General features: G+C 36.6%; 1 protein-coding gene across 3 annotated transcripts in view; it reads left to right on the top strand.

Moving 5' to 3' along the window:
- Positions 1-667: 667 nt before the first annotated feature.
- The window catches only part of SSR1 (signal sequence receptor subunit 1), a 35,462-nt gene continuing 12,087 nt past the window's right edge, over positions 668-24,042 (top strand). Inside the window, exons 1-9 of one of the 3 annotated variants that reach the window (XM_037045369.1) lie at positions 668-851; positions 3,314-3,426; positions 8,604-8,691; positions 9,629-9,891; positions 11,458-11,534; positions 12,126-12,204; positions 13,786-13,879; positions 14,155-14,169; positions 21,771-21,834. In XM_037045369.1, the coding sequence (XP_036901264.1) occupies positions 773-851; positions 3,314-3,426; positions 8,604-8,691; positions 9,629-9,891; positions 11,458-11,534; positions 12,126-12,204; positions 13,786-13,879; positions 14,155-14,169; positions 21,771-21,834 (872 nt within the window). In that variant the 5' untranslated portion in view covers positions 668-772. Of the gene's footprint in view, positions 852-3,313; positions 3,427-8,603; positions 8,692-9,628; positions 9,892-11,457; positions 11,535-12,125; positions 12,205-13,785; positions 13,880-14,154; positions 14,170-21,770; positions 22,794-24,042 lie in introns of those variants that run through there. The other 2 variants (XM_037045370.1, XM_037045371.1) reach the window with 2 other exon arrangements.

Here is a 24,042-nt window from a genome sequence, read left to right as displayed (position 1 = left end):
GGTCTAGTCCAACAATACCTGATATTCAGATTGTTTAAATGCATGAAATACCAGACTGTTGGAAGCAACCCAAAGTCCAAACTAGATGAGGAAACTGAAGGATATTATACAGCCTTTGCTGCCCCCATTGTATATTTGCCAAATGCTTTCTATATGCCAGGCACTGCTTGTAGTGATTTATAGCACTGGAATGTCATCTAAGAATTTAAGAACTGTTTACTATGGGTGAGGATACGGGCAGATAGAAAAAAAAAGATTTACTACTGTATATTTTTTATGCTTTGGGTTTTTTAAAAAATTATTCCAAAACATATTTTTGCTTTTCAACATTGCATACAGACAGCTCATGTTCCTACTATCCCTTAAAATTATATAAAGACTTTATCGAGCCAGGCGGAACGCCACTCAAGCGAGGTAACCACTATCAAACGATACTAATTAAATGGAGTGGGCCAGGCAGAGGACAACACCGGACCAACCTCAGGTCGCCAGGACGCACTAAGGCGAAAAGCTGATTCTCGCGGTAATCTCAGAGGCCCAAGCAACCAGCCACGTGACTCCGTGGGCCTCCCGCGCGCGCACCACCAGCGGGAGCCGAATCTCAGCCACGTTGGCGGCGCTAGTCCGCCACACAAAAGGGCGTGGCGAAGGGCCGTACGCGGTACGTGCCTCCTCCCTCCCCTCTCGGAGCCCGGATGAAGAGTAACGCCATTATCCCCGGAGCTGCAGAGAGCTTTCGCGGACCGCGACTGGACACTGGACCGGCCGCGCCATGAGACTCCTCCCACGGCTGCTTCTTCTTCTCTTGCTGGTGTTCCCTGCCACTCTCTTGCTGCGAGGCGGCCCTGGAGGTGAGGCGAGGGGAGTGGGTTGCGGGACTCGGCAAGGAAGGAGCTACTAGTGACGGCAAGCATAAAAGCTAGAGGCGGCGGCAGCGGCTTCTGGAGCCGGCGTCTACCTCGCCGATATCCCTCCACCTCCTCCTCGACCCTCGGGTCGTAGTCGGGTCCCGCGGAGCATGAGATCCTGTTGGGGCCTGTGCCGCTTCCCGCGGAACGCTGTGCTGGTGACCTTGCTGGGTGGCTGACCGAGGGCTTGACTCCCGGACCCGCGCCGGCAACTGTAGTCGGAGCCCGCGGGTCCGTTTGGGGGAGAAAGAGAGGGGACGAGGGGCACGGCTGAACCCAGAGCGCGCTACGAGCCGGTTTTATTCTGGCCGCCTCCAGCGCCGCTCCACCCCCATCCCCTCGGCTCTGGGCTGACGTGTCTTTCGTTTCCAGGCTTCATTCATTTGCTGAAACCTTTGTTTTCTAGGCATCTAAACTCTTAGAGCACTTTTTATTTTTTCTAGTGAGCTTCCCTTTTATCGGCCCTTGGTCCCTGTGTGTTGCTAAGAGTCTTGATTTTCAGAAAAGCTCCCCATTCTCACCCGGCATTGTCCATCCTATAGTCCCAGGCGGACTGAAGACTCTCTGTGGGATATTTATTACTTATGGCCGTTTTTCCCCCTCTCCTTTTTTTGTCGCTATTTTTTTGGGGGGGAATTACCATGTCCTGGAAAAGTACTAATTCTAGTTTTACGCTTATTATTTAGGTTTATTCCTTAAAACAGTTAACCTGGTTTGAAAATAATTTAGATAGCAGAACATTAAAAATGTGGAGACTTGGCTTTTTGCCCTGGTTATATTGTGAACTTCGATCTTTCTCATTTGTAAATTGTATTTTGACTAAATGATCACTACAATTTGTAGTTGAAGCAAGCTGTGCGGTATAATGAATGATAGTGACAAGTATCCACAAGTTTTGCAAAGCAAAGTGAAGTGACTGTTCAGTGAGTAGAAAACCAAGTATGAAAATTAATCAAAACTCTTAATTTATTTGCAGATTGAGGGGTTCTTTTCCTTCATTAATTGCTTGCTGGCTGGTTCTCAGTTCGTTTTGTTTTTGTTTTTTAAAGATAAATTGCCAATTTTACTGTATAGAATCCAGACTGCTGTTTTCAGGCTTTACGTTTTTTTCTTTAAAAGGAACATCAGTATCTATAATGAACTGGATATGTTTAAGCTTTTTTTGTGTGTGAGAAATAGTTTTTCTTTCAAAAGATGTTTCCTCTTAAGTTTTTCCAGTTGAAAATTAATGAGATTTCATAGGCACAAAATTGTTACTGGCTAACGTTAAAATAGTTTAATATCCACTGAAAGGTAGGATGAAAAGCCATTAAGTCTCAGTCCTGAAATTTAAATACAGTTTTATTATGTCATACCTAGATGTTTTTCTTACTGGCTTTTTATTTTTGTGTGTTTTTCTTTCCTTTTTTTTTTCCTTGATCTTTTTTCTTACCAGTTTTTAAAAATGTCTTGTTCAGGGAGAGGTAGGACTGAAAAGATTTAACATGCGTGGTCCTCACTATATACAGTTTCACTTGGGTATTGCAGCATATGCACATGCTTCCTTTCCCACATTTTTTCCCCTCTGCTGAATTGCCACATCATCATTCTTCCTGGGAAATGTTGGAGGAGTTGCTAGATCTTTGAAATTTCTTTTGAAGGTCTTGCCTGAAATAGATTTAATAAGACATATTTAGAATGCTTTTGTATATAAAATTAGAATCTACAATTTCTTGGCATTATAGTTCTGCTTAACTTTTATTTTCATATTAAGTATAGAAGAAATTTAAAAAGTGACATATTTGAAGCCATACCCAAAAATAAATGCATACTTTCTCTGCTGCCAACCCTAAAGTTGACAGAATAGGTTTTTTACTAAATGATGTGTTTCATGCAAGCTAGTTTTTACATAGATGCCACATAGGTGTTTGTTCCTTGGAATTACATGCAGTCATGTTCTAAGAGTTTTGAGTTGTAATCAACTCTAATAACAGTGTTTCTTGCCTCAATATTGAGATTGCTTATTTCCTTCAGACATGAGTATTTTTTGTTTCATTTTGTATGGTTGATGACAGATTAAACTTTGGAATTTCTTTTAAAACTGTTATTTTTATTCACTTAACAAAATTGCTTAAAGTTCTTTATTTGAAATTCAAGGCATCTTTAGTTTCAGGAGTTCATTTTTTCATTTTCATTGTTAAATGGTGCTTTTTAAAATTAAATAGCATTTCCCATTAAAATTAACATGCAGTTAAGACTACTAAGATAAAATCATATGAATATTCTTATATGCATTATAATTTGATATTACACAAGTACACTGCATGATTGAATTGCTCCAAGAGGAAACTTTTGTTGAATATTGTTGAAGTGAAAAACGTTAGTTAGCTTCAGGGTAGTTAACTGCTTATTTTATGTTTTGTTAGGCTCAGTAGCAGCAGCTCAAGATCTTACAGAAGATGAAGAAACAGTGGAAGATTCAATAATTGAAGATGAAGATGACGAAGCAGAAGTGGAAGAAGATGAACCCACAGATTTAGTTAGTATGATGTATGATTTAATGCACATATATATTTAGAATTTATCCTTTTTATAGATAAATTTGTGTTTTAGAATTCTTTTTTTTAAAGATTTTATTTATCTTTAGAGAGGAAGGGAAGGAGAGAAGGAGAGAAATATCAGTGTTTGGTTGCTTCTTGTGAGTCCCCTGCTGGGAACTGGCCTGCAACCCAGGCATGTGCCCTGACTGGGAATCGAACTGCGGTCATGTGGTTCGCAGGCCCGCGCTCAATCCACTGAGCTATGCCAGCCAGGGCGTGTTTTAAAATTCTTGATTGTAGTAACTTCCATGTTACTGTTACTGTGATTGGTGTGTATTGAAATTGGAAGAATAGAGGTCAGTCATTGGGATGGATCTTGAATTTTCTGGAACAGGCAGAGAGATCATCTCTGAGGGTAACAGCATAGTGGGAATAGATCTGGACCATTTGTTGATAGATTTGGGATACATACTGCGTAACTTTCTGACCTTGGGTAGCTTGTCTGTCTGATTCTGAGTTTCTTTTTTTCTTTTCATAAGCAAATACTTACGTGCTCTGCTGTATACTAGGCACTGTACTGAATGCTAGGGGTAAACAAACCAGGTATTTTCTCTGTTGTCATGGAGTTTATATTCTTGGAGCAGTGTCTATGTGTTTTGCTGGCAGGGCATGAGGAGCAGACAATAAAAAATATATGCAGTGTGTTCTGCTAATAGTAAAGGGCCTAGAGAATATCTGCCCTGGCTGGTGTGGCTCAGTGGACTAAGTGCTAGCTTGCAAACCAAAAAGTCACTGGTTGGATTCCCTGTCGGGGCACATGGTCCAATGTTGGGGGTGTGCCAGAGACAATCGATTAATGTTTCTTGAATACATTGAGGTTTCTCTGCCTTTCTCCCTCCCTTCCCCTCTGTAAAAATAAATAAATAAGCTGACAGGGATAAATTGTGAGTTACAAGCAAACTGCTAAGAGGAGGTCAAGGACTGCTGCACCCTGGCAGAGATGCTGAGGTGGGGGCAGTGCTGTCATGTCCCTGGAGGGCAAGCCTTTGTGAGCCCCCTCCAGCCCTATGCCTGGAGCATCTGGCATCCAGAGACCTGCCTGTGGGGATTGCAGGCTGCCCCCTTCCTGCCAGACCAGAGGGGCTGGGGGAATCCCAGCAAGGGAAGGGCAGTCCCTTCACCCTGACAGTTTTGGCCTTTCCAAACCATTTTAAAATTTTATTTATTTATTTTACAGAGGGAGAGGGAGGGAGAAAGAGAGGGAGAGAAACACCAATGTGTGTGGTTACCTCTCATATGCCCCTTCTTGGGGACCTGGCCTGCAACCCAGGCATGTGCCCTGACTGGGAATCGAACCAGTGGCCCTTTGGCTTGAAGGCTAATGTTCAATCCACTGAGCCACACCAGCCAGGGCAGGGGCCTGTATTTTTTTAATGACACCCCAACTCCTTACCTGTTCCCACCCTTTCCCATGCTGCCAACTTGTATCTGCAGTAGTGACTGTGCTTGGCTGTTCAGTTCTGTGTATAAATGGAATGTTGTGGAGATGAACCCTCCCCATGCCACCTGGCTCACTTCCCCGTTTCTACCTGGTGGTGGCCACTCATGGAAAGAAGCAGGAGCAGTGAAGGATCTTCAATTAAAAAAAAAACATACAGCTAATAGTTTTATTATAAAATAGTATGACAGCATTGAGCTAGAATTAGGATTATAGCAGCATGCTTCTAGCTAATTTCATTTCTTCTCTTGGATTGTTATAATCTGTGCTACACAGATGTTTTTTCTTTCTCTTTTCATTATGCCGTACTTGAATCTAGAGATGTTTGTGATTTTAGATTTTACCTTTTTTCCCTGCGATTAAACCACATCCCTATTTTTCTGTTATGTTGACATCAGAATAATTAGCCTTGTGTGTAGATACTGCTCCTTTTTTGACATAGCATTTTTGGGGAGTATGCCTTCCAACTAAGCTAATCTGCTTGCTGTTTTGTTGATTTCTAAATTACCATTTTTGTGCATCTGTACATACTGTTTTACTTGATTAGAATATCCCTACTAATTTTTGTACTTTTCTAATTCTCCCTCTTTTAAGACACCTTTACTGATTACTATGTGTCAGGCTTTTCACATATATGTATACTCATACTTTTAGGGTCTATATTAGGCTCTGCATCTTTGACCCAGTTCATTTGATGCGCTACTTTAACTAGGTCAGCACATTCCTCCATCGCTGTTGGTAACAACAACTTGAGTGTTCTAAAAGTGCCACTTGTGGTGAGATAAATTGGAGTGAACATTGGGAGGGGGAGGGAATCTATCTAGAAAATAAGGATTAGAGTTGGCATTTAGGGCTTTGAAATTTGGGCTTGCTCAGAAATTTAGTAATAGATGATACTGTTATAACCACTTTTCAGAAATTACTTCAGCTCTCTGGCACTGGAATGTATTTATTGTGGAGGAAGAGAGAAGAAAAGGAAACTGTTAGATCTTTGCTATAGTTACAGTTTAGCCAGAACTTTTTTTTGCCTTGATCATATCTCTTGTCTTGAGAACTGTTAGAGTTGAAAGAGTAACTCAAATTGTCCACTCCATACCGTGACCAGTCAGTTCAAAAGTGTTTAGAACCCTTTGCTGTGTTGCTTTTCTCAAATCAGAAAATGGCTAGGGAAAATTGAAGCAGGAGCGCGGGGAAAATGTTTCCTTTTTTTAGACTAAGTTGGTAACCAGCAATGGTAGGTTTGTGTGGAACCCTGTAGAGTGAAAAAGATAAGCCCTTAGGGTAAAAGTGGCTAGAAAAGTTACCTCCAGAACTGAGGGCCCATGATTATCAACTTGTATACAGTTGCCTTAGGCATCAAGGAATTGGGGGTTATGAAAGGATCCTCTGCCACCGGGCCTGTGTCTGGAGTCAAGGGACAGAAGGGAGATTTTCCTAAGATCTGAGATACCATTTTTAGTCTATAAAACTGTAGATTGCAATGTAGCTTGTCATAATTCTGTGAAAGTATTTTTCTTAACAGAAGTGATAGTAATTTTTGTTTTGGTTGTTGTTAAAACAAGCACTGTAGTGATGCTTATGTAAAATACTAGTATTATTTAAAATAGATAAGACATTCAAGTGGATTAGAATTTTAAAAGTTAAGGGTATATAGTGAAAAGTTTCTTTTGCATGCCCGCTCTCCAGATGCTAAAGTCATCTCCACAGTACTGCCAATTTCTTTACTGTCCTGGGGATAATCTGTCATAAGCCAACATATTTTAGAGCACAACCAAGTAGCAGATACTAAGCAATATACATCTTATCCTATGCTAATTAGCTATAAAATAAATGAATTATTTACCTTTACTTCCACATACTTTCTAGTTCTTCACAACTATTAATCCAAACATTTACCACTTTCAATTTCTGAAATTAGTACTCTTCGTTCTTAGTAACATTGACTTCAGTGTCAGAAAGTGAAGGCCATGAAGGATGAACTCCATCAAGTTTTTAACTTTATACTTTTATTATTCACCCGTCCTTTCTTCATTTTCTTTACCAGCATGCTTCTTGAAATAGCAAACTACAGTTTTTCTCTCGTGCTCATTTCACATTTGTTCTGTAAGTTGATTGATCACCTGTATTTGGTAAAAATGTTCTCACTAAGTCATCAGTGACCTAATTGCCAAATTCTGGGTGTGTTTGCCATTGTTACCTGTTTGAACACTTTTTACAATCTCAGGCTACCCTTTTCTTAAGTCCCTTCATGTTAGCTTCTGCTGCAGCCCTCTTAATTTTCCCTGCCCAGTTGCTGCTGCTTCACCTCTACTACCTTCCCTCCCTTTGCTCACCCCTTTAGTGTTGATGAAACCTGTGGTTTCAGCCACTACCACTTTATATTGATGACTTTCAGTTCTCATTTCTGGCCACCTACTTTACAGTTACTGAGCTTTATACCTGTGCTTGCTTCGTTTTGCAGTATAGCACCATCTGGATGCTCAAATTTTATATGTCCAAAATGGAATTCAGTATATACCATCCATCCCACCTGCATAAACTGTTTCTTGCTTTGATATGGCTCTAGTGATTCAACCTTGTGCCTTGCTACTTTTCTTTTTGTTGCACAACCCATTAATCAAATCTTAGAGATGGTTTCTCTTAACTGTTTGTCAAATATACCCTTCTTCTTTATTATTACAGCTTATGGTTCCTGTGTTTGGTTTCTTTCCTACTTGTGGGTGTCTTTTCCCAAAAGCAGAAATTCACTAACTCTTGTTAAATGAATGCTATCATTAAGGATACTTAAAACCCAGAATTGCACAGTCATGAAACTGATGTTCGAATGTCTTCTCATAAGCATATGGGCTGGGTGTAAAGAAGTTTTAAATTGTAAGATAGTCTCTGCCCTTGAGAATTCTGTCTGTTGAGAAAAGTATTTTACATAAATGAAAAAATTAAATGCTAATAAAAATGGTACCCTTAAGCATCCTGATTTATTAAGGGCGTGTACACTTCAAATATGTGAATCTTTTTGTAATCCTTTGTGATGATGGGAGAAATCTCTGAGGTTTAAAGTATTAAGCTAAAATTTGTTCACATTTTTAACAGTATTCTTGAGGTATAATTTATGTCTTTGTAGGTGGATAAGGTGCTCTAGAACATGGTCAGCAAACTGTGGCTGCACCCCAAATCCAGCTTTGCCTGTCTTTTATGTAATGTGTGTATCTGCTTTCCCACTGTAGCCACACAGAAAGCAGCCACAGAGTCAAGTAGTTGCAACAGGGACCTTGTGGTTCTCAAAGCCAAAAATATTTGCTGTCTGGCCCTTTACAGAAAAAGTTTACCAACCCACACTCCAGAACCTTACAGTTCAATGTGTGGTTTGAGTACCAGCAACATCAGCATTTCCTGGGTACTTTTTAGAAATAGAGAATTTTAGGTTTCACTCTAGACCTGAATCAGATCTACAGAATCCCAGGGGATTGGGAATGCACATTACTGTTTGAGATGCATTGATCCAGAATTTTTATTTTAACCAATGAACTACAATGAAATCATACCACTGCTAATCTCCACAAAGCCTTGGAGATAGAATATTTTGTCCCAAATCTTAGCGAACTTGTTATTTCTAAATGGTGGTATTCTCTGCCCCTCCCACCCCCATAGTAATAATCTCTTTCTAATGTTTTTTTTTAGGCAGAAGATAAAGAGGAAGAAGATGTATCTGGTGAACCTGAAGCTTCACCAAGTGCAGATACAACTATCCTATTTGTGAAAGGAGAAGGTAATAGATACTAGTTTTAACTCAGGTGTAGGGATTTTTAAAATGACAAGGTCACCTTTTTGGGAGGCAGTAGTAATGCTTAAGATTCATCTTCCTTTCTTACAAGTGTAGCGTTAAGTATGCATTTTGAAAAACCCTCTTATATATGTATGAATACCCATGTCTGTAGAGTAGTATTCCTGGCATTTAAATTAAGGTGAAAAAGAAACACCACCCATTTTAACTAGAAGTTAAATATTTTTTTGAAAGAAACTTTTAAAACTTTTTTAAACTGCCACATTAAAGTAACTCATATTATGAGTGGAATATTACATCTTTATAATTTGGACTTGGGCAGAGCCAAGATTTTATTTAAAAAAATAAATAATGGCTTATATGGCAGTATTCTCAATACTTTGCATGCATTATTTAACCCTAACAGAAATCCTGTGAGGTTGGTTACTATAGCTAAACTGAGATTTAGAGATGTTAACAACTCATTCAGGGTTACCCAGTGGTAAATAGAGTGTGGAGACAGGATTCAGACCCAGACCTGTCTGACCCCAAAGGCTGTGCTGTACTGGGTGAAACTCAGCTCTCTAGGCAACAATGTAATTGAAGCTACAAATAACTTATCTGAAGTTATTAATTTTCCTCTACCTTCTTAAATTTTGTGTTTTATTCCCACGTACATTCCAACTTTATGCCTATGAAAAGTATAATTAAGAGAGTCCTCTCCCCTCCCCCATTTATTTTTGTAGCTCCCTCTTTGGGTCTTACCTTCAAATTTGCATTTTGACTAATTGCTCAAAGTGGGTAGGGATTGCTTGATTTTTTAAAAATGTTCTAACAGATAATATAATTTTGTTGACCCTCTTAGACATATCTACTTTTTATTTTATACCCTTTGAACATTTTCTAATCTATCTCTTTGTTTTTTTGTGTGTTTTTTTCTTAGATTTTCCAGCAAATAACATTGTGAAATTCCTGGTAGGCTTTACAAACAAGGGTACAGAAGATTTTATTGTTGAATCCCTAGATGCCTCATTCCGTTATCCTCAGGACTACCAGTTTTATATCCAGAATTTCACAGCTCTCCCTCTGAACACTGTAGTGCCACCCCAGAGACAGGCAACTTTTGAGTACTCCTTCATTCCTGCAGAGCCCATGGGCGGACGACCCTTTGGTCTAGTCATCAATCTGAACTACAAAGATTTGAATGTAAGACCCTCTAAAGTTTCTTTTTTAAAATTAGTTAGAGATGGATGGGGACAATTGACATTTGAATATTTTTGTGTTTACTCATTCAAGTGCCTGTTTTGTGGTTGAAACTGTCAGGTACCAGGGAAGCAAAGAAAAATTCTCTCTGTTTTAAAGCCTACAATCCACTGGAGATGATGGGTGTAAACAGGCAATATCACAGTATGATAAGTGACTAGAGATAAGTGTGAGATGCTAAGATGTGAAAGTAGAAGTGACTTGAGCTGGATCTTAAAAGAAAATAAAGCACACAATAGAGTCTACTATTTTTAATACAGATTTAGAAGTAAAGTTTATGGTTTATGTCAACAAAATAGCCTGATATAAGCTCTGTTGTCTTACAACTTTTAATGTTATGGTATTTATTCAGTGAACGAATGAGAGAGTCCCACCACAATTGTACTGCTGGGAATTGACCTCTAGATGCTCGCTGTCATGTTCACCTACAGATAAGAGCATTATCTAAAGCATTCCCTTTTCAGAAAACTTTCAGAGAAGGAAATTTTATCCCATTTGGAAGCTTATTCAAACTATTATCATCATGTAGTGTCAACCTGTTTACCTTATGTCTTAGTTAGATTTCTTATGCTGCAATTAAGCTTTCCCTTTCTTAAAAAAATTGCTTAGTAGAAGTTAGGAAGGGTTTCATCCTTTCTTCAAAATAGCATATTAAGCTTTTTTTAACATAGTTTAAGTGACTTGAAGAATTATAAATTTCATCTTGTTTTGAAACAAACAAGATGAAATATATTATGCCTGTTGAAATATGCCTATATTTGTAGTTTCAGTTCCATTTTAAATGTTAGTTTCATGAGTGTATTCTGATTCTTGGAGTTGCGAACACAGAAGTGCAAACTGCAAGATCTTGAAGTAAAACTTGTATAAATAGAGTTTAGTAATAAGTAACACTTTTAAAAAACTACCTTTGTGCAAAGCATCAAACACTGAAACTGGCTATCTATGTATTGTTCCAGTGTTTGAAAACTGAAATTGTGTTGAAGTAACAAAATTGTTGTAAGATCACAGCAGAAAAATATTTTGATACTGAAAATTACTAACCCATTTATTACAAAGAAATTGATTTCCAACCCATTGTTAATTTAAAACATGAATTTGACTTGTTCAGATCTAGTTCTTAAAATGATCTGCTTCTACTATACGTTTGTGCTCTTTCTGTCTTGTTTTGAAGAGTTATATGCAACAGGACCTCAGACCGGTATTTGTAAGAGTGTTCTGTGGGCTTTGTTTCATTCTACACATTTTAGTTTTCCTGTCCCCAAAAGAAAATGGGGGACAACTTAGGCCAAGTTTTAGGCATTTTTATTTTGTAGGAGAAAGTAATAAGCTTCATAATGTTGAATCCCTGACACTGAATTAGTGCCATTACAGGTGACTTTTGTCAAGTCTTATATTCTAAGTGATAAAAAAGCTATCATTATATATCTTAGAGTAATGGTTTTAAGAACTCTTGTAGGCTTTCATTGTTGCAGTGCATTTCAGATTTGGGTTTTTTTTTTTTCCTAACAGGGTAATGTATTTCAAGATGCTGTCTTCAATCAAACAGTTACAATTATTGAAAGAGAGGATGGATTAGATGGAGAAACGTAAGTGAAAGTTGAAATACATAGCTCTTGATCTCCTTAAGTAGGACTGGAAGGCTTGCTCCTGTCAACCTATCTTTATTAAATGATGAAAATGGAATGGACTGTAGATTTTGTGAAATCCTAACTAGGTAAATTCGTACTTTAGATGATTCTTATAATTATTTATACCAAGTCAGGAAAGGAAGTTGAAATGAACAACAATTTGTTTTAAAAAGATAGCTTTGGCTTTCCATTCTTCCCCTCTTCTAAAATCTTTTTCACCCTGTTATCTTAAGCTCATCACTAGCCTAATTTAAGTTGCATGCCTCAAAAATTGCCATTGAAAATATAAATGATAAGATTTTATATTGAAAATTGTGTTCTTTGTAAGTGCTGAATTAAAGAAATTTATAAAATTTATTAACTGGATCTAAATTGAATTTAAAATACTGTATCCCTTTTACCAGCAAGTTACTTGGAAAGCTTACATAGTGTTAGCAATATAGCTGTAATTAGCTATAGTGTTTTTTATAAGTTAAAACAATTATAGTTTTAATTAGCTGTGATATTTCCTATGAATTAAGGCATTTTTATCTTCTCCTTTTATATTAGTATCTTTATGTATATGTTCCTTGCGGGTCTTGGGCTCTTGGTTGTTGTTGGCCTTCATCAACTCCTGGAATCCAGAAAGGTAATTATGGGTGAATGACTTTTATAGCCAAAAGTTGTTAACAGTACTAAATTAAGTTCCTTGCAAGTGGCTTCTTGCTTTCACTGTAAGTTTATATATTTACAGGTTTGTTGTACCTTTTAAAATAAAACCTTGGGTATGTGACCTGGATTCATTCAGGCTTTTGTACACATGTGCAGTGTGTCCTTAGGGTGTCCTTAGTCAGTGTATCCTCCAGAGTGAGCTTTGCCTTCTTAGGTTGTTGAAACTCTAAATTGTGCTAGAATTCTTACTATTTACACTCTGACATAAGATTTTATTTTTCTGTTCACTGTACTTCATAGATACGTTATTTTATCTGTTAGCACTGAAGCTTTATATTTGCTTCAATACTCTTTAACTGTAGAGGTAATTCCTAGTTAGCAACTAAGTGAGTCTTCTCGTTTGAGAATGAATTTGGCTGTATTTGTTCTGTCAGTCTGACTTCTGTTTTCTTGTGAGTGTAATAAAGAGGCAACACTGAAGCACTTGCTGCAGTATAATCATGGTTTCTTTCTCTGGACACGGTAGCTAATTTCAGCACAGTCCTCATCTCACTCCTTGGCCCTGCAAAACAAAAATAAATCCTCTCATACTACGTCTTCCATGGGAAAGTCTGACATCATTTGTGTCAGACTCATACCCACTGGACTCTTACATTAAAATTAGCAATAAGTGTTACTACTAAGCACTCACTCTTTAAAAGAGAAATATTTAATGTTTAAATGTTAGTTTCTGTAACATTCTGTGCTTCCTTATCCTAATAGTTGGTGCTTTTGCTATAAATTTATATATTAGGTATAATAGCATCTCCAATTTCTTCCCATTTGAATAAAGCCATTTTTAACAATTAGCTGTGATTACCTTTTTATATATTCAGAATCTAATTTTTGGACTGTATATATTTAATACTCTCTTAGGTAGATAATTAGGGTTTTGTTGTTTTTTTAAGAGAAGGGCTATATAATATAATTATTTTTAAACTTCCTAGCAGTTTTGATACAAAAAGTCTAGGGGACAAAGTTTTAGGTTGTTAGCTTAAATGAGATTTTATGTTTTTATTTTATTTTATCTATGTCACGCCACCTGTTTAAGTGTATTTAACTATCAGTGCTGGAATCTGCCTATGTGCAACCTTTCAGGAATTTATCCCGAATTTTGTTGAATATAAAAATAAATGTATTTTTTAACATTTATTTTCATTTTTAAAGATTTTGTGCATTCTTTAACATTTAAATGGGGGGAAATCATTATTTTAAGTAGAAAGTATTGATAATGTGAAACTTTGTAGCAGAGGAAAATGTTAAAGCCTGAAAATAAATCATTGTTTGAAGATCTCTTCTTTATTACTTACTCTATATAATTGGTGTAAGACATGGTTGTTCCTCCTCGATTAATAAAAACTTGAATAGGTATATGCTTTAAAACAAGGAGAAAACATATTTGCCTATAATGACATTTGAGTAGCTTGATAGGTAGCTTAAGATATTTAAGTAGTCTCTTCAAATTACAGTAAACAACGCAGTGAAACTCCTTTAAAATACTGTTTCTATGTTCTCTTAGCGCAAGAGACCCATACAGAAAGTAGAGATGGGTACGTCAAGTCAGAATGATGTTGACATGAGTTGGATTCCTCAGGAAACTTTGAATCAGATCAGTAAGTACTTTCACTTGGCTGGGAACTTTTTCTCTGAAATGGAAATGAAATATTTTAGATTTAGCAAAAGTGCTTGGTCAGTGCTATTTAACACTTAATCTTTTCCATTACTTGTATAGAATCTAATATAATATGTTTGAATGCTTTAAAATTTTGTTCTGTATAGTATTTGTACATTTTAATTTAGAAATACTTCCATATCTGCAGTTTACATACAAATGTATGAATTCTCTTTCTAATCTTTTTCCTGTCTCTTTTTTTTCCTGTTGCTTCAGTGCAAAGTAGAAGAGGTGAGGTGATTAATTTTTTAATGGGGTTTGCTATATATTGGGGGCTCTACTTTACAGTAAGTTTAATAAGTAATAAAGCAGTTTTTTAGCACTGTATTTGTTGGGAAAACTGCTAAGTACCCAGAATAGTTTGAAAAATAAACCTAAAATATTGCATGATAGTTTCCTTAACAGATATATTTCAATTTTATTACATATGCAATTAATTAGAATATTAATCTTATAAAAGAATAGAAGTTTTTCTCCAATTGTAAATGAATTTTTTAAAAACATTTATTGTAAAGGTAATAAGGCCTCATTGTAAAAACTAAAGAGTACAGAAGCAAAAAGCTAATACCATTCTCTTGTATCCACTGATTCAATTTCTATAAGTAATTGGCATTTGCATGTTATTCTAAGTATTTTCTATACATATATCAGCTTATGTGTCTATTTTTGTTTTACACAGCTGGCATTATATCTTACATGTTGTACAATGAGTTTTCATGCTTTGAATATCTTTGTGATAGTTACTTATTTGATACTTTATTCTTTTCAATAACTAGATAGTATTTTATATAAATGTGTCATGATAGATTAAATCTATTCTGTTTTGAAGGATGTTTGTTATTTTGAGCTTTTCAATTTTAAAATTAAACCTGTAATGAAGAAGCTTGTCATATAGCTATTAAGAGGTGGAGCCAATATTCAGATGAATTTGTGCAACTAAATGCTGTACTATGCTACCTAAAGTGGTAGTATTATAAAAGTGAGTGAAGCAGAATGATCAAATAGTACTCAATGTTCATATGTAAGTATTTATTTTAAAAAAACACTAATGAAGATACTTATTTTTAAATTTATGGGGTTTAATATTTTTTTCATATGTATTTCAAAATGATTACCACAGTAAGTCTAGTTAATGTCCACCACTACGTGTAATAGTAATTTTTTTATGATGAAAACTTAAGATCTACTGTCTTAGCAAGTTTCAAATATACATTATAGTATTGTCAACTATAGTCACCACGATAAGCATGACATCCCATGACTGACTTTATAACTGGAAGGTTGTACCTTTTGACTCCCTTCACCCATTTTTCCCATTCCCCACACAGAATAATTTCTAAAAAGTAGAACAGTTAGGTCTAAAATTACACATTTTTAAGGAAAATATCTCATTTGCTTCCCAAAAGATAGTGCCAATTTTTATTTTCACCAATGTACAATATTGCCTGTTTCTCTTCTCACTTATCATTCTCAAGTATTATAGATATTTTAATCTGTCAGTGATAAAAATGACATCCTTTTTTATTACAATTAAAGATGACGTTTGGCTTCTTTATACATATTAACTGACCACTTAATATTTTTTTGTGAATTCAAGGCTTTTCTTGGTTTACAAATTGTTTTGCTTGCAAATTTGTTTACAGATTGAATTGTTTTCCTTATTTCCATATTACTCAGTGAATTCTCTATTGAAACATAATTCAAATTTTTGTAATTTGAAAATGGCTGGAAGGTACATAACACATAAAACCGCAATCCTTTATTGCTATTATAGCAAACCCTGGGAGCCTGGAGGCCCCAGATGAAGCCTCATGTCCTGGGAAATCAAAGGGGGTCCTGAGAGCATTTCAGAAATCAGAGATCTAGAGGGTGTGAAGAGATGTGTGTAGCTGGCAAAAACATGATTATTTTCTATTTCAGAGTGCAGATTTCTTTTTTTAAATACAAAAGTCATTTTTAAAACTTCTATAATATGAGATACTTTAAATTACAGATATGACATGTTGATGTAAGAAACATCTAAACCTGTAGAAAAAAATTTTTATAGAATTTATTTGAGGCAAACTAACAATATGCAAGTAAGGAAGATCTCAAATGCTCTCCAGAATGTACAGTTTGCAGTTTCTTTTATACATTTGGAGTTAAGGAGGGACCTTAAGGAAGGTTATGTGGAGTGGAAGAAAGCGAGGCAAGGTAATCTTTTTACAGGATAGTTAACAAGATTATGTGCCCTTTTGAGGGCGATTACACTTCTGATGGGTCTGAAAAGGAGAAACAAAAACAGTGGACAGGGTATTGGTCTTTCTGGTACGTTTCGAGGTGACCTACTGATCACACTGAGTAGTAATAAGGCTCTAAAAAGTCCAACCTGCCAGATTTGTCTTTTTTCCTAGTGTCTTGAGCTAAAAGTTATTTAACCTGGAAGATAAATCTATGGGCTTGATTAGACTTAAATTGATCTTTTTGGCTAGTAGAATACCTCTACTATTTTCAACCTTTTCATCTCATAACACAGACAAACTGACAAAAATTCTGTGGCACACTAAAAAATATTTTTTCACTGATCTGACAAGAAAAAAATAGGTAAGATTTTTATTCATTCACACCAGATGACAATTGTGTTGGCTGTTGACATTTTTTATTTGATAATCTAAAGGAAAAGGGGTCAGTGTCCTAGACTAAATAGTTAGGTATTACATGTTTTAAAAATTCTTGAGGCATACGGGTTGAAAATTTTTGGCATACATCATAGCTCATAAGTATATCTTCCTGTATCACATCAAGTATCATGTCCCATCATTAGGGATGCTAAATTGAGCACTAGATTAGGGTGGTAGCCATGTATTTCCATGTGACAAGGAAAGATGAGCTCTTTCTGCTTTCAGCCAAAAGTTACTGTGGGGTGTTAGTTTAGCATTACACAGATGTCCAGTTCTCTAAACCACTAGTTGGTAATGCTCACACGAATCAGTGTTCCAGAGATTGTGATGATTTCCAATTGACATTTCTTTGATTTTTATTAATTGCTATTCTTTTGTTTTAAAGATTTTTTTAAAAATCCTCACTGGAGGACATGCTTACTGATTTTTTAGAAAGAGGGGAAGGGAGAGAAACACCGATGGGGGAAGAGAAAAAATGATAGGTTGCCTCTCAAACCCGGCCTGATGGGGACTGAACCCACAACCTAGGCGTGTGGCCTGACTGGGAATCCAACCCACCTTTTGGTATATGGGATGACACGTCAGCCAACTGAGCCACACCCTCCAGAGCCATGCCATTATTTTTTTGTTCTTCACCTGAGGACGCTTTTTCATTGTTTTTTAGAGCAAGAGGAAGAAACATTGGTAGAGCTTTCCTTATCACCTGAAACTTTGGTTACCCTAAAACACAGTTTCTACTGAGAAAGGCTAAATGCTAAATTCTTGTATTTATTTTTGAATTTTCAAAGAGGCACCCAAATGTTGACAAATGAGGTTTTTTAAAAAAAATTCTCCTTTTTCAAAATTATCCCCTCTAAATTCAGATTTTCATAGAATTGGTGTATTTAACTATTTTTTCTCTTTTTTAAAGATTTTATTTTATTTTTAGAGAAATGTCATTGATACGGGGTGACATTGTTTCTAGGCCCATTCTGTGAACTGAGATAGAAAATACGTATTTTTCAAATCATAAAATCATAGATATTTTCAATTCAACTTTAAAAGTATTTTTACTTAATTTTGTGTGCTTTTTTTCTCTTATACTTTATTGGTTAGAGCAGCAGGTCTTAAACTTTAGCATTCACCAGAATCACCTGGACTTCTAAGGTTTCCACCTGAGTTATTCTGAGGTAGGAGCTAAGAATTTGCATATCAAAGGGATTTTGAGGCTGCTTCTTCAGAGCACACTTTGAGAACCACTGTCTTAGAACATTGTTTTCCTAGCTTAAAGGGGTTAAGCCAAATGGCAGGTAATTTAGAAAAACTAGCCATTTCTTTTGGATAAGACATGTACTTTGCATATTTGAGGACAGAATGGAGAAAACCTAGAGAAACTTTGAAGATCTTGGAATAGGAGATATGTCTGGAAGGTGCCTCAAGCTTTGAGGAATTACTTTTGGAGGGGGGTGGTGTGAAGAGGAGGATATATAAGAGGCCAATATCTAATTTGTCAAGAGCTTTTACGCATCTCTGTCTCACTCATCAGAATGTAAACAAAGAAAGGGTGGTTTGAAACTATTTGAATCTATTACTACTAACTTTTTTTCTTCTAAGTTTCACTAAGAGTTTACCTTTGTCATCTAAAAATGAAGAGAGTTGTAGTGAGTTGTGATTTTACTACAGTTACTTCATTTATAAGGTTTTTTAGGCTTTGTGGTGCTTCTGGTAAGTGGGAAAGTGGGCTGAAAAGCATCATTGTACAACTTGTTCTTTGCTGAAATAAATGCTGCTTTTTGGGCTATTGAGATATTTGGAGCCATTTTCCCAAAAGCTCAGTGACTCCGGAATGCTCTGTTTCTCATTTGTCTGCCTCCTAACTTTGATATACTAGACAGGTGGGTGATGAACGGTTTTTTTCCCATGTATTCCCATCTTTTGAAACCAGCTGTAGGTGGTTGAAATTGTTGGAAGTAATCACCACTTTAGCTATATTCACACAGCTACTAGATTCTAAAATACTTTTTGAATCCTCAAAAATTATGTTCAGCATATTGTTTAAGAATTATTTGCAAACTAGTCAACTGTGTGAAGGTGGTAGTAAATTGGATGAGAGCTGTAGGTTATCTTCATCAGAAAAATGATTCTATGATCAGTTTGGGACGAGATGAACTTCTTAAACACAACATTACTGATCTATTTAATAAAGGTCAGACTTGGTCCAAGATGGAGGTGTAGGGAGACACACTGTGCCTCCTTGCACAACCAAAATAAGGACAACAAAAATTTAGAAACAAAATAACAACCAGAAGATTGAACTGTATGGAAGTCGGACAGCCAAGGAGCTGAAATAGACACATTCATCCAGACTGGTAGGCGGGGTGGAATTGGGTGGCCAAGGTAACACCGGGCGTGCAAGGCACCCTGGGTGGTGTACAAGACGCAGTGGGTGGACCATGGTTGCACAGGTGGCCAGGCAGACCCAGTGAGGTAGCGATTGAGAAGCCGGGCACCACACGCAAGGCAACTGGCTGACCATACAGAAGTCCCACATTTAAGCGCAGGTAACTGGGGAGTGAAACAGACTGCGCAACCCAGGATCCTTGTGCTGGGAAATAAAACCTCAAAACACCGATTGAAAATACTTTGGGGGTTGAGGTGCAGAGAGAGACTCCCACCTTCATAGGAGAGTTCATTGGAGAGACCCACAGGGTCCTAGAACACATACAAGCCCACCCACACCGGAATCAGTACCAGAAAGGCCCAGTTTGCTTGGGGGAAGCGGCAGAAGGGACTGAAATTTGACAGAGTGGAGCAAGCATCATTGTTCCCTCTTGGACCCCGTCCCTACATACAACATTAAAACCCAGTGACTGGGTTGTCCTGCCCTGGTGAACACCTAAAGCTCTACCCCTCACACATAACAGGCACGACAAGAGCAAAAAATGGCCGAAAAGGAAGAACAGATCAAAGCTCCAGAAATAATACAATTAAGGAACCAAGAGATAGCCAAGCTATCAGGCACACAGTTCAAAGCACTGATGATCAGGATGCTCACAGAATTGGTTGAATTTGGTCGCAAATTAGATGAGCAAATGAAGGCTACACTAAGTGAAAGGAAGGGAAATGCACAGGGAACCAATAGTGATGGGAAGAAAACTGGGACTAAAATCAATGGAGTAGACCAGAAGGAAGAAACAAACAACCAAACAAAAGAATGAAGAAATAAGAATTCAAAAAAAATGAGGAGAGGCTTAGCAACCTTCGGGACATCTTTAGACGTTTCAACATCCGAATTATAGGGGTACCAGAGGGGAAGAGAAAGAGCGACAAGTGGAAAACTTATTTGAACAAATAATACAGGAGAACTTCCCCAATCTGGCAAAGGAAATAGACTTCCAGGAAGTCCAAGAAGCTCAGGTGGACCCAAGGAGGAACACACCAAGGCACATCATAATTGCATTGGCCATGATTAAAATGAAGGAGAGAATCCTAGAAGCAGAAAGAAGTAAGGGGACAGTCACCTACAAAGGAGTTCCCATCAGACTGTCAGCTGATTTTGCAAAAGAGACCTTACAGGCAAGAAGGGGCCGGAAAGAAGTATTCCAAGTCATGAAATCCAAAGACCTACAGCCAAGATTGCTCTATCCAGCAAAGCTTTCATTTAGAATGGAAGGGCAGATAAAGTGCTTCTCAGATAAGGTCAAGGTCAAGGAGTTCATCATCACCTAGCCCTTATTATATGAAATGTTAAAGGGACTCATCTAAGAAAAAGAAGATAAAAATATGAACAGTGAAAGGACAGCAAACTCAATGATTAACAATCACACCTAAAACAAAAAGAAGAACAAACTAAGCAAACAACCAGAACAGGAACAGAACCACAGAAATGGAGATCACATGGAGGGTTAGCAACAGGGGAGTGGGAGGAGGAGAGTGGGGGGGGGTACAGAGAATAAGTAGCATAGATGGTAGGTAGAAAATAGACGGGGGCAGGACAGGAATAGTATGAGAAATGTAGAAGCTAAAGAACTTACGACACATTGACATGAACTAAAGGGGGGAATGTGGGTGGGAGAGGGTATGAAGGGTGGAGGGGAATAAAGGGAGGGAAATGGGGCAACTGTAATAGCATAATCGATAAAATATATTTAAAAGATAAATATAGGTAAGTTTTATCTGATTTTTAGATTTAGTCTTAATATTTCTGGGTCATTAACCCTTAAGCAGATTTTTAAAGTAATTTTTATTTTCTAAATATGCTTGATAAAAATCTATTACGTGTTTTTTAAATGTAGGCATGGTCTAGTAATTTTGGAAAAGTAAAACTTAAAATCTTTTAGGCACATGATATTTTTAATACCAGTGTTCATGAAATGTTTACAAATGAACCCCATGCTTTGATGAAAACATTTTTCCAGTCCTTCACTTTATTAAAAAACTGGAAACATAATTACTTAGTCCACCAAGAGAACTTATCTTGCTAATTTGAAAAGTGCTCATACAAAATAATAAGATAAAATGGTCAGAGAGAAGACAGCCCTTCCTGTTTTAAAAGACACTTAAGATGGCCTCTTTTACTGAATGGAAATAGAAGAAACTCACCAATTTATTTTTTGTTTGATAGATGCCCCACTAAGACTCTTAACATAAGCTATAAAAAGAAAAGATTTTAAAAAATGTGTGTGTAGGATGGTTCTAGTATTAATAGTCAACTGCCTCATTTCCTTAATCCTGCTTTCCGCAGATAATTTATGAAATTGCCAGTATTACACAAACTGCATGGATGCATTTGTAATTCTGTCTTAATTTTGTAACCAGTGTAAGTTTTTTGAGCTGCAAGTTTCATGCCTTTTACTCTGTTTCTAAAGTGTTTACTTATGCATGCATAATCATGTTCAGTTGTAGAGTTCAAGAACATTTTGCATGGTAGCTTCAGCATTATAGATAACCAAGAGTAGCTCTTTTCCTAGCCTAATTGCAAAAGGTTCCAATTTTAGTTGCTACCTCTTGAAGGATTATTTTAAAGGGTTGTTAAAATGCCTAAACTAGATGAGAAGCATTCATTATTAGATGGTATGTGTATTGTTTTTTGAACTTGATTGTAAAATTGAAGGGAAATTATTTTTAAAATATCTTTTGAATCTGACATACCTGTAATAGTCAGGCAAGTTAAAACTTTCTCTTTTCTTCCAGATAAAGCATCACCAAGAAGGTTGCCCAGGAAACGGGCACAGAAGAGACCAGTGGGATCTGATGAGTAAATGTTCCTTTGTGCAACAATTCAGTCTTTACTTAACCTGCCCTAATGTTTTTCGGCCTGATGGGAATTAGTGCAGAGAAGCCATATCACCATAGAAGGCAACTACTACTTATGTGTGGACTGAGCAATCGGAGTCTGTGGCGATAATATTGTGGAAAGTGCACTGCATTCATTTTTCTAAAGTAACAAATTTTTTTAAACCATTAAAATCTATGTGTGTGCGTGTGTATGTATGTGAGCAGTTGGTGTTACCAGAATCATTGTTGAACTACCTGAAGCATGCCTTTAGAGTACTGAATATAATGCTCTTGTCTCTCTTGCTAATATTTTCTGGTATTTTCTCCCAAAAGTCAGTATTTTTCCCATATGATTATATATGTCCCACTTTGGACTATCTAAAGAAAACAGTTTGTTTCTTCCTTAGAATCCCAGTTGATGGCACAGATTAGCATTGGTCGTTATTGTTGCTGTATTACAACTAGTATTCTAAAGGCACACGCAGGAGCAGCTGCTTTTTAGCAATAGAGTTGTTTTGGTATTTTGCTGCTGTTTACTATAATATGCACCTTCAGAACACTTCCCAAATGAGTTCAAGAGATTTGAGGATCTCTAGAAACAAAATTGTGAAACGAAAATTCTGCTGATTTTGATGTGTATCAAATCAACCACATTTTTTCTTATCAAAAAGAAAGTGGTATGTTTGTAGAAACTGAATTGTTTTATCCATTGTTCTATTTGATAGCCTTGGAATGATTTTAGACCCACTGAGGGTTTTTTGTTTTTTTTAATTTGTTTTTTAGAGATATTTTGTCTTCTTAATAGAAGCATTTTGCCTAAGAAATGTTGCCTTGACTAGAGATTAAGCAAAAAGTCAGTATAGGGGCAGAGATATATTTCAACTAATTCTAATCTGTTAAAAAAAATTAGTAGGGTATTTTTTAAATGGTTAACCAGTTGCTTTTTATCTAATCCTTTGGGGATTTTGGTTGTTGATACAACCTTTTTTAGTTAATCTGAAGAATTCCAAAATTTTAAGCACTCAGTATCTAAAAACCAAAATAAATTGGATTTCATAAAATCCTCTTAGAATGTTAGTCTTGTCCTAGCTAATAAATTAAGTTTGGCATTATTGTCAGACTGAATAAAGGGTAAAGTACAATAGTATGAGCAAATAAGAGGCTTTTCCCCTCTATCTTTAAGCCATATTCTTCCACATATATTTTGTAAGAAAATGCTAAGTAAAGTTTTAGAGGCTGTTAAATTCCTGGTTGTCTCTGTTACAGTGAACCGACTACTCTTCATTATAATCCCCACCCGCACCCATGCCCACACAAAAACAGCAAAATACACACAAAAAACTTTCCAAATTGTTTAAGTATTTAAAACATCTGAGCCAAATTCAGTGACAATAAAATAGAAGTCAGTGTATAGTTACTAATCACAATGCAAGTAGGGGTGAAGGTTTCAAATTATGTATGTTGGCATTGCTGAACTATAAACTTTCTACACCTGTAATATAATATGAAGTGTTGGAGTTTTTAATTGGGCTGTATGATCAGTAGTTTATTTTGAAAAAGCTCTATGAGCTCTAAGAAACTGCATGGTTTTTTGTTTAATGTAATAAGGAGACCCCTCTACCTTTCCAAGGAATGTATTCCCAGATATTTTTGTGAAATTCCAAGACTGTGAAACTATTAGAACATAATGCAGTGAGAAGTAATTGAAAACTCTCAGTGACCTCCAGAGAATTTTATTGAACACCTGGTGATGCTGAGTCAATGGCAAAGCCACATTGAGTTACAGGTGCCAACCCTCTGAATCCCGAGTAATTTGCCCTACATACTAGCCCTTCCACTTCTGAGGTTCAAGTTAGTGCCTCAGAAATTATTTGTCATTTTTGTTTTATTATTTTTTTTTTAGCACAGATTGGGAACACTTGAAAACTCAGATGCCAGGGGTCTTCTCTAATGTCAGTAAGTGTTTAGCAGAAACTAACTCCATAGTAAATGGAATTCAATTCCACACATGGTTTGTTCAAGCACACTTAATAAGTAGCCTAATTTTTAAATGTAAATATTTGAATGAAGTTTTTGTTTGTTTTGATATATTCATTTGTTACATGGACCATGGTTTCAGAATTAACCTTTTGAACAACTTGGTTTCAGAATCTGTAAAATGAACTAAGAATCTTGTGTATCAATTCAG

The sequence above is a fragment of the Sturnira hondurensis genome, unplaced genomic scaffold (genome assembly GCF_014824575.4).
Source record: "Sturnira hondurensis isolate 20B ecotype Veracruz unplaced genomic scaffold, ASM1482457v3 Scaffold0004271, whole genome shotgun sequence".
Taxonomy (NCBI): domain Eukaryota; kingdom Metazoa; phylum Chordata; class Mammalia; order Chiroptera; family Phyllostomidae; genus Sturnira; species Sturnira hondurensis.
This window is presented reverse-complemented; position numbering and strand designations above follow the sequence as displayed.